General features: G+C 48.5%; 1 protein-coding gene across 1 annotated transcript; it reads left to right on the forward strand.

Annotated features, from left to right (window-relative positions):
• Positions 1–10,678: 10,678 nt before the first annotated feature.
• On the forward strand, positions 10,679–13,883 carry BO79DRAFT_139172 (vWFA and PH domain-containing RING finger protein; the record flags this gene model as incomplete). Its single annotated transcript, XM_025678184.1, has 4 exons — positions 10,679–10,934; positions 10,997–11,681; positions 11,735–12,664; positions 12,719–13,883. 4 exons carry the CDS (start codon positions 10,679–10,681, stop codon positions 13,881–13,883), a joined length of 3,036 nt encoding a protein of 1,011 aa, XP_025543016.1.
• Positions 13,884–17,252: the final 3,369 nt, after the last annotated feature.

The following is a 17,252-nucleotide window of genomic DNA, read 5'->3' on the forward strand; positions in this document are numbered from 1 at the left end:
GGCCTCAATTCACTCATTCCTTTAATATTCTCTCTCTGCTACCGCTATCAATACACAGGCTCATCTTTCTCCCATCAATTGAGCTTGTCAATTGCGCCATTGAGCTCGTTACGGCGAACGGGCCCCTCTGATCGCCATGGCCAACCAACCACATCACTCCTTCGCTGTTTATCGGACCTTTGTTCACCCGATCACTGGCCAGACCGACTCTTAGCCTAAGGCAGTATTGGGTTCCGTGTCTTTCCGAGCCTGTCTCAGCGTTGATTTAACAAAGGCGGTCACGTCCTCACAGATAGTATGGCAACATGCGTGAGAGCATGTTATATGTGCACCATATCATTACTGTCCCGACTTGGAATCAGCGTTTTCCGGTTCAGCAGAAGTGGTCGCTATTGCATCAGCAATTGACCACCGGCAGTTATAAGCTTCCATCAAGCTCATGCGGACAAAAGTCCGAACATATGGTTTCCGAGCTAGGATTTATATCCGATAAGCGTAGCAGCTCACCGCGTCTATCTCTTGATTCTGCCCTCCAAATGCAAATGTGGGTGAGACGAAGCTTTAACTGAGTTCGGCTCTCCAGACAGCCTTGCCTCAGACAGCTTCGCCTATCCTACAATACCTGAAACAGACGCCGCATGCCTTGCATACATTCTGGCCCCATGCATACGGGTCTGTCAAAGCCACGTTCACTACGACTACACTATGGCGGTGTTAGTTGGGGCCAGAAATAGAAGTCATTTATAAGTTGGTATACTTACAATACGAATCCTGTAAGACCCAGCTTGGGGCCACTTCGTTGCGCCACGTGCTGCTCAGCCATGTGCGACGGGCCAGCAATCTGCATAACAGGCTGACACGATGGCTGATAGCCAACAACAATGGCCGACTACCCAACAGATATACGCGCAAGGATTCCAATCCTCTAGGATACCCATCTGCATGAACGCTTGCGAGATCTGGCCCACGATAGGGATCCTGCGGGAGCTTTGCATTGCCAGGGTAATCCCGCGATAGCCGATATTCTAGCATATACGCGATTGGTGAGAATTTAGCACACGGAGGGAGCTGGTCAGGCTTTGACTGATGTCATACAACCTGAATCAAGCCCAGCAGAGATATAGGATCTGGATCTGATTCGACTGCTCCGTGCGCGGAACGAGGCAATCATGGTAGAGCCCACTGTAGCGAAGCATCAATGGCCCAAGATCTCCGATCGTTGTGGGCTCAATTGCATTGTCGAGAGAACATATGCGACTGCCTAGCTTTCAGCAACGGAACGTAATGAAGCAAAGAGTGGTAAATGCGCCCCAAACGACAGTGTATACATGTAACATGTTCTGCGTAGCGTCAGCATCAGTATCCAGCCATGGGGCGAAAACGCCATCTTCCAAGTCGGCGGGGGACAGAAATACTAGCACAGCGCACTGCAGAAAGGAGTCTGACGGTCACAACTCTGAATCCTAAGAGGCAGTGTTGATGTTTATACAACTTCACACAGGTATTCCATTAACGGTGAGCACGACATCAGCCCATGACGCAGTCGTAGGTAGATGTAGATCGATCCCCAAATCCGAGCATCAAAGAAATAGACGGAGCAACTCAGCCCAAGACGGGAGCGACCCCCTTGCGAAACGTGGCAAGAGAAAGTGGATAAGCTGAAGGTGACCCAAATTAAGAAACTATATTACTTTACGCACGGAGATGGTTCGTCACGGGGCTAGAAATGGAATTCCAGCGGACCTTCCTTTTCCATCGGCGCTAGTTGCTTTCTCTGTGTAACCGGTTAGTACGTAAAATATTACTTACTATTCCAGAGGGAAGGAAGAACGAGCTATTCTCAATTCTTCAGAATCACGGAGAGCAAGGCGTAGCAGGGCTGGTTGCATACACGGGAAAATTGCGGATATATTTGGGGGCTAATTCCGTCCAGTTACTTTTTTAATTGTTCAACCCGGAATTCCAGATTTTGGGTCAGCGGGTGAGATGGATGCAGATGTGTAGATCATGGCCTGTGTGTGTGTGGCCTTGACCCCAACTGGAGCGGTGTTGGGAGAGTTACCTACAGCCAGTAGCAATGTAACATTCTTACATTACCAGGATGATAGATTACTTGCAATTTGTAGTTTTTGAACTTGCTTTTCGATTTCATTTCCACACTCCGAATGGGAGGGCAAAAAACTAAAACCCCATTAACTAGTAATAGCATTGAGCTGGAGAAAACAGAAGAGGAAAAAAAAGGACATACTGCCTTTTCTGGACTGCTGTCCGACAATAGTTTTTCTCCCTCTGACTCGGATACCAAACCCTAATGGCATTCTGGGGTGTTCTAGAAAACCAGAGGCTATTTTCCCATTTGTCGTGTTCTGGGAGCTGTGAACTTTGTTCGTTATAGTGGGGTGTTTGTTTCTCTTGCTGATAAAGTTTGGTTAGCGGGTTGAAAATGGGCTTGTGTAAGTATGTTACAATGGCGTTGTTATTACCTATGAATGAATGGTTGGTTTTTGGTATCGGTGAAATAATACCACGTAGCAAAAGTTGCATGTTTTTGATCTTTCCTTGGTTAATGGGTTTGGGTGACACAAGTTCATCTAAGCCTTGGAGGATTTGTAATTCGCATTGCACGACATGGTCGATATTTATTGCAGGTATTATTGCATGCATGGTGGTATTGGTGTCACATTATGTCCTTGCATGCCTGGGTCTTTTGTGTACCATGCGGGGAGGGGCATAGTCGGCTACTATTACCCTGGGAAGAAGGGAATGAAATGAAGCCGTTTCTACTGAGCCAAGGAAATTAATATTCTTAATTAGAAGTTGTAATACGTAGTGGTAACAGGGATTTGCGTATGAATATAGTCCAGGATAATTATCGGAGACTGCGGGGTCAGTTCCAACCTGACCGTGGCCTAGATCTGGAGACTACCATCATAGTATCCTCCAATCCTATGGAGCCCACGGGGCATAGGGCCTCTCCAGAGAGTTTTGTTATGCTAAGTTGAACCTTACTTGGTCTTGTCATCAGTCAATGTTACATTGTCATAAGTCAAATTCTCCCTATTACCTAAGACATAGACTTAGCGTGCCCAGCCTTCATAGATGCCAATAGTGCGATTGATGAAAATAGTCTACAATGCCATAGTTAAGCAGGTATCATTGACTGAGCTATGCTAATGTACATCTTGCGAATTCATGTAATTTGGCATCTCTCATATTGGATGGAACCCTCATATACCGTCAATTCTGCTCGCCTTCATAGCCCCAGCCTGTACCACAACACTGATACTTTGCTCACTTCTCCATAGCAATGCACACGTGCCTTTGGCCGCTCAAAAAGCCCCTTATTTCCTACATAATCACATACATAGGTGCACAGCATATTGTGGGTCAGACTGGCACATCTATTCCTTACGACCCGGAACAAAATTGCGGACATTATCTCGCACCAGCGGACTATTATGCGAGAAAATGGTGCAACATGTTGAATCAGAGCGGGAAGGGATCATCTACATGGTATGATCTACTGAAACACGTCCAGCTCGCTGAAACTGCTGCGTAATGAGTCCGGGTGCAGAAAACTGCGCGGTTTTATCCCAGAGGCTTCAGGCTTGACATAGTATTGTACTTGATATCAAGGGTATCAATTCTCGAGAGAATGTGAGTTAATTGATCGAGAAAGGATAAGAGGTTTTGCCAAGTGAATATGATATCAAAGAAATGAGGGGTCAGGGTTGAGGTTGGCACAGTGGGGATGAGGGCTCTGCTGAGGCATCAAGCTGTGTTGTTGAGGTGTTTGCTTGGATACTCTATAGCATGGCACAATTGTCTACTATGCTCTCTGAAATATTGAAATATTTCATTTATGTATACTAAGAAGCACAATGGAGGAATTAAGTAGATAAGAAGGTCATTACAGAAGTTCATACTGTTCATGGTCATGACTGGACTATTTGCCACGGAATATTGATCCATTGTATTACCTGATGTACTGCTACGATTTTGCATGATTGATAAGTGAAATTATTTTACTCAGTAAGTCAAATCAATAATCACAGATCTTAGTAAGTAACTACGGTGTTCACGGACATCTCGAGGTTTAGATCTGTGACAGCATCGGCGACTCCGAGGCTATAGCCTCACCATTATGGTATTGTCCTCTTGAGGGTTTCAAAGTTGATGCAGATCAATGTAGTAAAGCTAGTACCTAAAAAGAAAATAATTATGTTACAGATCTTGAGAATACTTTCCCAGATATTTAATGGTCTGGCAACTGTGTCTAGAACTACGATAGTGCATGTGCCCTTTTCAATTCCTACCACCGTCTCCAGCTACAAATTATCCCGCCCACGAAGAAGAAAGAATCCATGAGCAAGAAACAAGAACATCGTAGCTAGACAGCGTAATACACAAGCCATTCCATAAATCGACACCGAAATCTACAAAAAGTAAACGATTCCACACGCCGCAACTAAAGTAAAGTGCTGACCGAACATCCCTAAAGAACATACGATAACTAACCAGATAAACCGCGCTCATGATCGACACCTGACAGCAACCTCTAACCCATTCAAGTCATCTCTGCGACTACAGTACTTACTCCGCGAAATCTCCTCCCTCAGTGACCACAGCGCCGCTCACCTAAACGGAAAGCGGGCCCGAATATGGGCACTAACCACCCAACCCCAACATCTATCAAAGTAAACTTCGAGTCTAACAACTTAGTCCGACAACTCGAGTCTCGGAAAAAACCAGACATCCTCCTTTAGCAATGACGTACGTACTTTCGCCCTATCTATGGTACATGTTTTCTTTCTCTCTCCCGTGTCCCTTTTTTTACGACAGCCCGCACAGTGGGGATGGGTTTATATCCAGTCCCGCTGACAAAGACAGGGATCATGGCAATGAAGGCATTTTGATTGGTGTTGAGAAATCTAGAATCAATATTAGGGTTTGATGAATCCGCCAATCAATGCTTGGAATTGGCACTTTCAGACATGTCCATATGTAGGTAGTAGGTAAATCGGGTCCCTACGGGGTACTCCGAAATGCACGGCAAGGTTATAGTAGTAGTAGTCTACCTACCTAATCTTGTGCTCGAACCATGGTAGGCCAGCGACAATCCCGATGGTGGATTATCAAACGCCGGAGGAATCGACTTATCTACGGAAGATCGTCGGGGAATCTACTTGCTTAGTTTTTTAGTGACAAATTATAGTTATAATTTACAGTATGGGGGAAAATCTGGAGGAGAAGGCGAAGTACCTTGCGTCAAAAAGATGGACTGTGCGGGAGTGTCAATGCTGCATTGGATACTATCAATGTCGGGAGCCGAAGTCGGGGTAAGACGAGTCAGTGAGTAGCAGTAGGTGTCGGGACTCGGGAGCATTCCGGGAAATGCGAAGCAGGAGCAGCAGCAGCAGGAGCTGAAAAATGAAGCGTCCGTGCAGGGAGTGGCTACTGTATGCGGGTTTAATTGATTGAAGGGATGCAGGTCATTGGACGTATGCAGAAATTGAGGACAAGAGAAAAAAGAAAAGTAGGAAAATTGCCTTGTAAGTGGCGCTGCTGGGCAGAGGGGGGAGTTTTACATATCATAAACTTAGGGCACATCGGTCATGACAAGTCGCATCAATTCCAAGGAATGAATGCACTGCTCTACAGTAGATTCTACTGTGTTCATCTGTGCGTCTAGTTAATTTCGTGTTGCCTGACAATGAGGACGGAGGTGATCAGACCACACTTAAAAGCAAATCCCGCAGGTGCCTGCATCGATGGAAGTGAATCGGTACTTTGTGTGTTTTTGAAACATCGAGTGTCATTTGGCCAACCTGACCATAAGGGGAAGGAGGCTTGGATGGCATGGTGAACCTAGTCAAGTAGTTGCTAAGTTCTGCCCCAAAGTTGGATATTGAAGGGGTGGTTTCACGATTGTTTCAGGGGAAGTATTCTATAACAAGAATACTATTACTGCCCGCCCCCAGCATTTCTGTATTCTTCATAGTTCATACAGTGAACTAGTTAGTGTAGCTCCAATTACCGACTGCTTAGGGGCCGGAAGGAACCAGAACGAGAAGAAGCTAATAGACACCGTCAAGTCTTGGTGCGAGTGGTATTTTATTTCAGATATTGCAATGTGTCGGGATTACTCTTTCCAGCATGGTTGCGCCCGTAGTCATGACCCGAATTACGCCGGATAGAGTAGCGGATAATACTGCGTATTAACTATCAATTTGCAGAAAACGTCAGTCTAGATTAACCCAATACAACATGTACCAAAGCAGTTCTTTGTCCGACTGGTCCATTAACCAAGATTTGACCCTGGCCGTTGAAGTCATAAGGCGGATATTTGACCTGTCCAGCGCCATGATGGGGTAGGGTCAGGATAATAATCTAGGGGCTTTGGGCACTGGCAGATGAGGGCGTCTCTCATCACCGACTCAAGACCCGTGCATGATTATGGGGCCAATGCACTCTTCTGCATATCATTGAGATAGTTCCTGAAAACTAGTGAGTAATGTTGGGGTCTTGTTGGGTAGTTATGTGATCTTGCATCATTATATTTATTGCTGAGGTAACACAGATGCGGGTAGTCATATTCAACTGCTAATTGTGGCCGGATCGTCCTCCGATCTGTAGGTACCATGTAAGTAAATATTATTCCACTGTGCGCATGCGAACTGTGCCGTCATCTGAATCTGACAGCGCCCAAGATTGATTGTTGTGGAACGTGATCGCGATTTGGTTGGCTCAGCTTTGCTTGCCTTCTTGCCACGGTTCGCGGTTCCACGGTTGAGAAGAATAATGGAAAAGGCGAAGAAAATGGGCGATGTATCTAAGTGTCGAGGGACCGACCATGGTATGGAGTTGATTAAACAGCCAATCGGATGAAAGACTGGCAGTTAACTCAGTTTTGAGGCAAAGAGCTTTGGAAATGATGATGGTGCACGATGCGCTTAGTATGGCGTACTGAGCTAACATACCCAGGTTGCCTCCGTGGTGGAAGCCCGTCTCTAGGTATCTAGTGTGTCATTTTGACTATTTGGTCTGTAGGGACTAGTAGGATAATATTGCCACATCGACAAACGTATCGATTTTGGCCTTGGAGGCAACTTCGGAAATGGCAGCCGTGTTCAGAAGAGAAAGATACCCGTCAAGAAGCCAGATCGCCCACGTCTAAACCCCCAGTTGGTGACTGAGGTTGTGCCGGGCAATCCCCAGAAAAGCCTTATGCTCCTTAGCCTGGACCAGAGAATCCTCTATTACGGCGCGAACCCTAGGCTGATCATCCGTCGTCATAAAATAGAGTTGCAGAGGGTAAGAGTCAGCGTGTTGCTTTTTCCGTTGTGATTACCTTGGATCTTGCTGACTGGGGGCTGAATCCTTGGGTCCGGTTCAATAGTCTCATCGATTTCAATTGTAAACTACAGAGGGTCGGGGAGGCCTCACTAGGGACGGGGGTACAACAGTTAGCACAATGCTCTAAAAAGCATTCCATAGCTGTGCAAGGCAGTGGCAACACAGTCTGCACTAGCGGGCAACCTCTTTCTCTACCTAGTACGGACTAGGTATATTGCGACTGCCCGGTGTTGTGTAATATAGAGTTTTGGCAACATGGTATTATCCAATTTGATGATACGGGAAGGGACGAGACGATGTAACTCTGGGTGTTTGGTTACCATACTCCGTACCGAACCTGCGAGTTCCGATCGGGCGCAAGTGGGGAGAACCGCCACCAGCACCACGGTTCCTCCACAGCACATATTTTTGGACTTCAGCGCGCACCTTCCCTCAGGCAGCCAGCACGATGGTCGGTCATATTGATGATCGTCATTCAGAAGAATCCCCGCTTGGTGGCCACTGGCGCATAAGTGGATGGAAAAACATTAGAGGACGTGCTGCTTCATTGTCCGTGTGGTGCGCTCTCCGTTACCTCCGTTTCTCCGGAGCAAAAATGGACCAGGTTTGTAATAAGCCCAAGGCGACTCAATGCTCTCAATAGCGATTGTGACCAAGTGGACTAACCCCCAAGCGAGTATAGTGCCGTCCCAGGGAACGCTGGAAGGGGAAGGGAGCGACCCGCCCAGACAAACTAACCTTTCGGGTGGAAATCTTCCACGGTGGGGATCCCGTTGATATGCAGCTGTACCGCTTGCCGCTTACGTATCCGGTTGAGACTCACTTCTCTACTGGATAAAGGGGAATAACAACACCGACCTAGAAGCTCAGGAGAAACATGCCAACCGGACTTTCCGCTTGCTCTTAGCCTACAGCGCTTGGATGGGACTCGATTTGCTTCCTCGTCATGACAGCAAACGTTCGAGGATCGACGGTCCAGTACCGAGATTAAGGCCAATCGTTGCTGAATTGTGCAAAAGCACCAGCCTATCGGGATACCACTACCGGGTCCAACGAGGATCGCTATATATGAGTGTCAATAGACACCACCCCGATGTGTATTTTTCGCTGCTGATGGTCACTCCATGAGGGGCGTAATCCACTCAGACGCCGTTCATTATACATAGCTGACAGGCAGCCTTCAATAATCGACAGTGGACATTGGAGCCTGCAGAATCCAAAGCCTCAGTGTGGCTAGGCTGATAGTGATGGTGATGGGTAATGATGAAAAGAAATCTCCGATAATTGGCAGCAGAAATGATAGGTCCAAGTTCCGTGTAGGGCATTAGCACTGAAGCATTTGACTGGACGGACCATTTTACCTGGGGATGCAAGGGATGGGAAAATGACGGGTCTCCGGGTGATTCAGACTGGAGTTAATAGTTAAGATATCTGTTGGATAGTTGATGCAACTTTAACCTGGAGAAATCTCAGCTCATATCTGACTACATCGTGCAGCCACGATGACCTCACGCCTTCCTAACCGGGTGATTTCTATACCATATTTGCTCGCATTCTCTGAAACGTTAGTCCGAGGGGGTTAAGTATTTCCAGCATTTCAGGGGTAGTTACTCAGATACCGTAGGTTTACCCGTACCGAGAGTCCGTCCTTTTGAGACTTGAATGTATCCAGTCCCTGGATCGGCCCCACTGCGTGGTTTAGTGAGCTCCAGACATCCATGGCTCGGCGGTCATGGCCCCACTATAGACCAGTAATCTCCAATTCACAAAATACGCCGATGGCTTTTCCTGTCAATACCGTTCCGAAAGAATTACCCCATTGGAAAGGAGAGTACAGGTCATGGAGTATGTAGCACTCGATATAAACCAGGATGAAAATGATTATATCTGGTATGTGTTGTGTATGTTGTGTGAATAGTCTTTCATAATGGTATTAAGTGGCAGTGGAAATAAACCATGGTTACTCAGTCCTAGGTAACAACGGATACTAAATACTACAAAATAATTAGTACACAAAAAAAAGGTAAAGGTAGTATTACCATTTCTCGTAATACTGATCGCTCCGCCCCAGCGACTATCAACGGCTTCGCTGAACCGGCTCGGACGCCGTCGTAAAATTGTTCGCACCAGTGCGATATCTCCATCTTTTCCTGTTCCGCCTTCTCCTTTCCCTAGTCTCCTCTCCCAGATTCTCGTCATCTTCACACACACCCTTCCCTCCCTTTCGCTCCCTCCTCCTTCCCAGTCTCACGCGTGGCCAACCAACCTTTTTGTTGGATGATTCTCACTGCAGCCACTCATCTTCCTCCACCCTTGGTCAATCTCATCCATCCTCGGGGCGTTTCCCTCAGGTTCAACCCCCACTACGTCTTGACCCCCCCCCCACTTGGCACCCCTAAATAGTAAATCTCTCTACTTGTTTTCTTCAAAAGTTCCCAAAACCTCCTCCTTCCTGATCCTGTTGTCCTCCTGATCCGTCAGGAGCTTCTTTTGCCGTGATCCATGTGGAAACATCGGCCCTCTCCCAGATCGGATTACACGTCTGGGAATGACGATTCTTCTGGCCCTCACACATCCGAGCGTGGCAGCAGTGCTCGTCCTAAAAAGAAGTCTCCGCTCCGTAAGTATAGTGTCTCGTACTAGTGTTACTCTTGATTCTTCTTAACTTTCGGCTGCTGAATCTTATATTATTATTATTGTCCTTCTTATTCTGGTTATCATTTACACTTTTTTGCCCTTTTCTTTCTGTTTCTTCTGGTTGCTGTCTGCCATCCACTCTCCTTTTCCCTCCTTATCTCTCTTTCTTCTACTGTCTCTCCTCTCTTTTGCTGGACGCTGCCCCCCCGTTCGTTTCCTTCTTGAGCTCTCAGGACTTTTTTTTGTCCCTTATCCATTACAGTTCATTCATTGCTATACCCTCCTTGGGGTCAGCACGTGAATTAGAACGTTGACTCATTTCTCCAACCTTCTACACTGGTGTTATGTGAGACGATTGCATTGCTTTGTCTTTGCTGTCGTCCGTCCTGGCCTCTGCTATTCACCTGACCTCCCATCTCACTTCATCACCACTGACCGTGACAAATCAAATATATTGGCAGACTTCTTCTCTAATTCCAAATCTCGTTCGCCACCTCCTCCACCCCGAACCTTCACCTATATACCACTAGAGCGCCCTGGAACCGGCTACTCTGCTCAAACTGCCCGGTCTCGCGCCCCCTCCACCACAGCCAACTCCGTCTATTCCAGCCAACAAGACCCCGGCTGGCCGTCTGATTCCCACAACTCGTCGCGCGTGTCCTTCAACTCCAGGTCAGGCAGGCCAATGGCGGGCTTAATGGATGTTGACCGCACTCGGACGCGGAGAGACAGAACGTTCGTCGGCACTGAGTGCGCTATCTGCGACGAGCCACTGGAACATACCTTGCGCGGTGAACGTGTTCTCCAATTCTCCTGCACTCATGTCTCACATGAAGCCTGCTTCTACGAATATATTCGCGAATTCGAGGGCCAGTACTGCCCAACATGTGATGCGCCGTTAGGGCTTGATACGAGCCGTGGGGGAAATATGCTGGATCTCGGTAGGTCTTCTCTCCCTTGCAGGGATCGGAATAACGGTTGTGCTGATCATTACCGCATACAGAGAAGCTCAGCAATATTGTCCGCTCTGTGACTAGTGACGCTGCGACTCATCGAAGTGGCATGTCTAATCTTCCTCCCTGGGAACCTGTTCCAGCTCAAGCACGACGGCCCAGTGATGCTGGAAGTCATGCAGGAAGCCGGCCACATAACCGTGACAGTCGGGATACTTACGTCAGACGCGACAGCCGCGACAATAGCAGCCACCGCGAACGGGTCGAACGTCTGACCATGGGATCCCGCCAACATCACTCGCGGAACGGAAGTGTTGCTGGTTCATCGGACTATAATGAGTCGCATCAACATGCCGCCAATGGAAGACGCCATGATTACGACGTGCAAGCTATGGAGTCTGACCTCAGCCCCCGTCCCGCTGTCACGAAAAATCCCATCCCGGCGCCAACGGTGACAATCCGCAGCGAGTTCCCGACGCTTAATCGCTCACGCCAGCAGCAGTCTTTGACGTGCCTGATAACGGTGGAAGTGCCTGAGGGCAGCTGGCAGCCCGATGCAAGCGACCTAACTGCGAATGGCAAAGACCAGCCTCAAGACGAACCTTACGGCGCAATGCGCTTCCCCCCTAACCAGGAGCCGAAACCAGTTCCTTATGAAAGCCAGGAGAACCTGGACGATCTGGCAGAGGACCTGCGGAACAAGGTGGACAATTGGCATGGCCTGGAATTCAACCGGTAGGTGACTCAATTTGGCCGTTACGAAAATTGCAACGCTGATGGAAATTCAGATTTGGAAAGCTCCGCTTGCACGGTCACATGAGTGTGGGGAAAGACCGTACATCCTGGCAGGAACTGGAATGTTATCTCTTCGGAGAAATGCTCATTTGCGTCAAGGAGAAGAAGAACACCCAGCGCCGTCCATATGACGATGAACAGTCCAAGCCGAAGCCAACCCGGTGCACCTTGAAGGGTTCCATTCTCATCAAGAAGCACCTCAACAGCATGGAAGCTGCCGCAGACGAGCCTATCCTTGCACTGAACCTGTCTGTCAGTGAGCTTCCCTGCTTTTACCTTCGATTCCCGAACCGCAGTCAGTTAGAGCTCTGGCGCCGTTCCCTTCTCGACCTTCATCCCATCGAGAGCACGTCTCCAAACAATGATTACGACTATGATAATTCTGGCGCAGAGGAGGAAGAATACCGGAACAATCCAATCAAACGCCAGGCCTCGATCAACTCGTCTTACGGGGCAGCCCGATCAATCAACACGGCTATCACAGACTATACGAGCATGGGCAATGAGAGCCCAGCTCCATCCATCCATATTCCTCTCGACCTTGTAGTCGTGATTCCAGTGTCTTCTTCCATGCAAGGACTGAAGATCACGCTCCTTCGAGATGCACTAAGGTTCCTCGTACAAAGCCTTGGCCCTCGCGACCGTATGGGACTGGTGACGTTTGGTTCTAGCAGTGGAGGCGTCCCAATAGTGGGAATGACCACCAAGTCTTGGGGTGGATGGCCCAAGATCCTTGAGTCCATCAGACCTGTCGGACAGAAGAGTCTTCGTGCAGATGTGGTCGAGGGTGCTAACGTGGCCATGGACTTGCTGATGCAACGAAAGTCGTCGAATCCCATCTCTACCATCCTTCTAATCAGTGATACATCCACCTCCGATCCCGATAGCGTCGATTTTGTTGTGTCCAGGGCTGAAGCTGCCAAGTAAGTTATTCTTGATTCTTGGCCCAATGGACGATTTGCTGACGTTGCTTGCAGGGTTAACATCCACTCATTCGGCCTTGGGCTTACCCACAAACCGGACACTATTATTGAACTCTCTACTCGGACTAAAGGCTCATACGTCTACGTGAAGGACTGGATGATGCTTCGCGAGTGTGTCGCTGGTTGCTTGGGCGCACTACAAACTACCTCCCACCAGAACGTGAAGCTGAAGCTTCGTCTACCCGAGGGGTCTCCTGCCAAGTTCGTGAAGATCAGTGGAGCTCTGCATACCACAAAACGTGCGACTGGCCGTGATGCGGAGGCAGCTCTGGGAGACTTGCGCTTTGGCGACAAGCGTGACGTTCTGGTCCAGCTTGTTATTCCTCCTGACAACTCCACGCAAGACACTACGCCTCAAGATGCCTGGGAGAGCCTGGTGTCAGGACTAGAGGCACTAGGGGGTATGTCTGATGGCGATGATCAGCGTGTGGCGAGCGTTGAGGAGGTCCCCCTGATCCAGGCAGACCTGACCTATGGTGACTTCCTGCGGGAAGGCCATCTTACTCATTCTCCAAGACCGTCGCTTTTGGCAATTACTATGCTTCCACCTAACCCGAAAGCCAAACCTGGTCGCCCGTCTAGCCCACCCATCCCTCCTCATCCATCCATCGTTCAACGACGCATGGAGCTTCTGACGTCCGACATGCTGACGCGGGCCTTGACCTTGGTGTCCCGTGGCCAGCATGACCGTGCGCAACACTTGTTGACCGAGACTCGCAGTATCCTGAAAGGCCTGGGCAAGGGTGGTCTTCCTCCTCTGCCCCCGGGCGCCAGGCCAGCGGGTACCAGCGACTCCGGTAGCCGAGCAGACACTCCCACCTCTTCTTCACCCAAGTCGTCTATGTTTGACGGTCACTCGTCGGCGGCTTCGGATACGGCGACCATCACTTCTGTGTCTGCAGTCGATGGTCAGACCATAACGGCGTTGGACGCAGACTTGCAGTCGGCGCTGGAATGGATCAACCATCCTGCGGTATTCTCCAGAGACTCGCGCAAGGCTGTGTTGCAAGGCATCGGTGTAATCTCCTCGCAAAGGGCCTATACTTTCCGATCGCCGTCTGAGGCCCACTGGGCCCAGCGTGTGGCAGGTGTGCGACGCCTGACCGAACGATCCAAGGAATGGCGCGAGACTGGAGACGACGCGTTGACTGAAGAGTAAATGTGATGACTCTTCCAGCTGTTTATTTCTTTCATTCCGGATACGGTCCAAGTCCTTCCTTCGTTTCTTCCGATTTCATCGCTTTTTCATCTTCTCGATTATGATACCACTCTGTTCACCACGACTGTGCGACATGATACCACGGTTTGTTTTTTTGATTATTTCCTTGTACATCTAGTGGGGCCTTATGTATATAGCAGGTCCCGGTATTAACTAATAGGCTGTTGGTATATGGGTTGGATTTGAATGATTTACGGCTCTTGGGATATGGGGTGGCATTCATGATATTTTTGTACTAGTCTACTCTCAATTCAATAATCGGGCGATGCATCTGAGTTTAATGATTCTTCCTATGCTGTAGGCAGCCAGCAGCCACACGTCATCACTATCAGACTCGTGCTGACCAGTCAACTGGCCCACGTCATAGAGATCACTGCAGTGGACTCACCCGGAGCAGCGTATTAGTACTCTGCACGTCCGCACTAGTCCCAATTGAATCCTTGCCCGTATACAATTACTCCATGTTTCGATACACTAATCTATCAATACTGCCACCATGATTGATCCAAAGTCCGTCACGACACTTTCTAAGTAATCGCCGCCTCAGATTCAGATACAGACCCATAAGGGTGCCTGTGCGTCACCAGCACACACACATGCACACCTAAAAGACATCTCAGACAACACACCAGCACCATAAAACTCTTTCTTACTACCTTGATTGAGGACTTTAATACTAGCCTGTCCGTAGGGTGATGTACCTGTATCCAGTTGATTGCCCTCGGTGGGTCATGCTCTTATTTTGTGGGCTATTGATCGGGTTGATGAGTGGATGGGGTGATTCGTGCTCTGGGGAGTGATGTGTTGGTACTGGGTTAGATTGGTGAAGACCAAAAAGGTTGTGGGCGTAAGAGTGGGTGTTATTGTGAAGGGTTGATGGATGGGATAGGCTTTATTGGGGTGTTGGTAGAAGTGAGAGTGGGGCAGAGGGAGGGGGTGGGGCATTTGTTAGTAGATACAGGGGCTAGATGGGGTTGATGATGTGAATTGGGTGTTAAAGGTGGTGTGTATGGTGTTTAATTGTTTGGTTTAGATGAGAATGGCTAGGGATAGATGGACAAGTGGAGGAAGTGAAAGGAGGGGATAGTTGGAGTTTATCACAAATTCGTGTAGATGAGAGCATTGGGTAGAGAAACAATATGCCCGGCCTGTGGAGGGAAACAAAATGGTTAGGTTATGCCAGTTTAATACTCCTACATGTCTGTCTAGTGAGAAGGGGTGGCACAAGAATGGATATGGGGGAGTATAATGCTAGGCCTAATTCTTGACGGAGAGTGATGCATGGGTTTACGAAGAAGGCAAGTCTGCCGGTTCTATGTTGGAGACTTTACCGTAAGGAGGACTATAGCGCCCTAGGGGGTTAATTGCTCTAACTATGTCTGAGCCGAGTTCCGGACACATGAAGTCCCAGTGATGAGGGGTATGCCTGCTTACTTTGTAGATCACGACGTAGTGATGCCTCTCGCATTTGCTCAATCAACCAACTAAGCAACATGAAAATGCGCCGAGTGTGCTGGCGAAAGGCAGAAACAAGGCGGCAACTCGTACTAAATATTTCCCAATGAGATATATCATTGCAATAGTAGTTTTGGTATTAGTGCACTAGGGAACTGCACATGTGAAATTGCGGTTTACATGATACTGAACATGCCATAGAAGTGTGAGCTCTATATATAGATGGTCGCGAGCAACCTACCAGGGACATGATAACACCGGTAAGCACAGGGACAGGCGCGTAGGAACTGGATTAAATGAAAAGGGTATAGTAGTGCTGGATGCTATTTAAGGAAACTAGACAAGAATAATTCTGGAGACGGAGGACGAGCAGATTTAGTGGAGCGTAAATCTGGAGGTATAAGGTGTATTCGTGGACGGTATGATACAGTATCATACAGGATATCAACTAGATGATGTGAGTGTAGATACATACCTTATATGAGCTGGAAAGACAGGGAAGGATGACCAAGGGCGTGATAGACACAAGCACGAAATCGATAGTGTGATCTAAAATTATCATTCTTCGTGCGGGACAACTTCTCTCTGGCGGAACCCCCTGCCGACTGTGGAGACAAGAGTGAGCAATATTGGCGTAGGATATATGCGGGTGTGATGATGGCATGTGAGCATGAACTCAATGAGGTGGAAGAAACACTCATCTAGCGCAAAGCTATGGCTGGCCAATTCGCCAGCAGCGCTTGGTATGCGTGCGACGATGATACAAGAATAGAAAGAGCTAATATAGTGCTTGTTTTAAGTAATGGCTGATCAATCTTGCAAGCGAGTGAGTGAGAGGAGGGCGGGCTAGTCGGTCATAAAGCCAGCCTGTTTGGCGGAGTGTGGAGGGGCACAAGGGATATGGTGCATTAGCGAAGGGCGAGTAGCTGCTATCAGGTTAGCATAAGGGGGAATTGGATCAGCACGGTACTTAGTCTTTGCAAAAGTATTGGCTGTAGGAACGAGCAAGCGGCGTTGTGCTGGCTTGGTATCAGTTTATGGTGATGTAAATGAATGCGACTGTAGACGGTAGATGTTGTTGAACGGTTTTTTGTATCATTTAGAAGTCGGACTCGACTGCTCATGTTGGATGAAAAGACACACCTCTCTTATACCCTCCATGAGTTGCTGCTTCCCCAACAGTTATTCTGCCATGAGAGGGGAATGGACACTTGAGGTAGTGCTATGAAGTTGAGATAGTGTGCAGATATCCAAAAATAGCCAGGCGTGCAGGGATCCCATCTTTAGACCGGTAGCAGATCTAATCTTAGTAGTTATCTAGTACCCGCCAGGATTGCCAGTTGCCAAGAATATCTTCCCGGCGCTAAATCACTCGTCTGATTGGAGGAGCGAGGACGCGAGACGTGAGGAGTGCGGGATTGAGCATATGCTCTTGTCCAGTGCTACTTCATCTCTCAACTGGAGGGTTGATTGGTGCCCGAGAGTCATGGTCGCGTTTAAGCGCCTACCAAGACTGCGCAGGAGATGCATATGTTGCTGTTTATAGCACCAGCGGGTACCCAATTGTATCACGATAGCGGTGGTTGGTGGCCTGCTTAAGCGCCGGCTTCTGGACGGTCGTAAATGGTGACTCTGATTCGCTGAGCAGCTCTGGCGATGGCAAGTCTGTAGGCACTGTGAGAAGCCACTGAAAGCTCTTGGTAAGAGCAGGGGATCTCATTGCACCACGCGCCCTTCGAAGGTAGGAGCTGACGCAAACTACCACTACTGGACGATTAGATATTGCCATTAGTCGTAGCCCTCGCAGTTAATCAAAGAAGCCATAGCTATAGTAGTGAGGTGTTAGTGCAGATT

Source organism: Aspergillus costaricaensis (assembly GCF_003184835.1).
Source record: "Aspergillus costaricaensis CBS 115574 unplaced genomic scaffold BO79scaffold_5, whole genome shotgun sequence".
NCBI classification, from domain to species: Eukaryota; Fungi; Ascomycota; class Eurotiomycetes; order Eurotiales; family Aspergillaceae; genus Aspergillus; species Aspergillus costaricensis.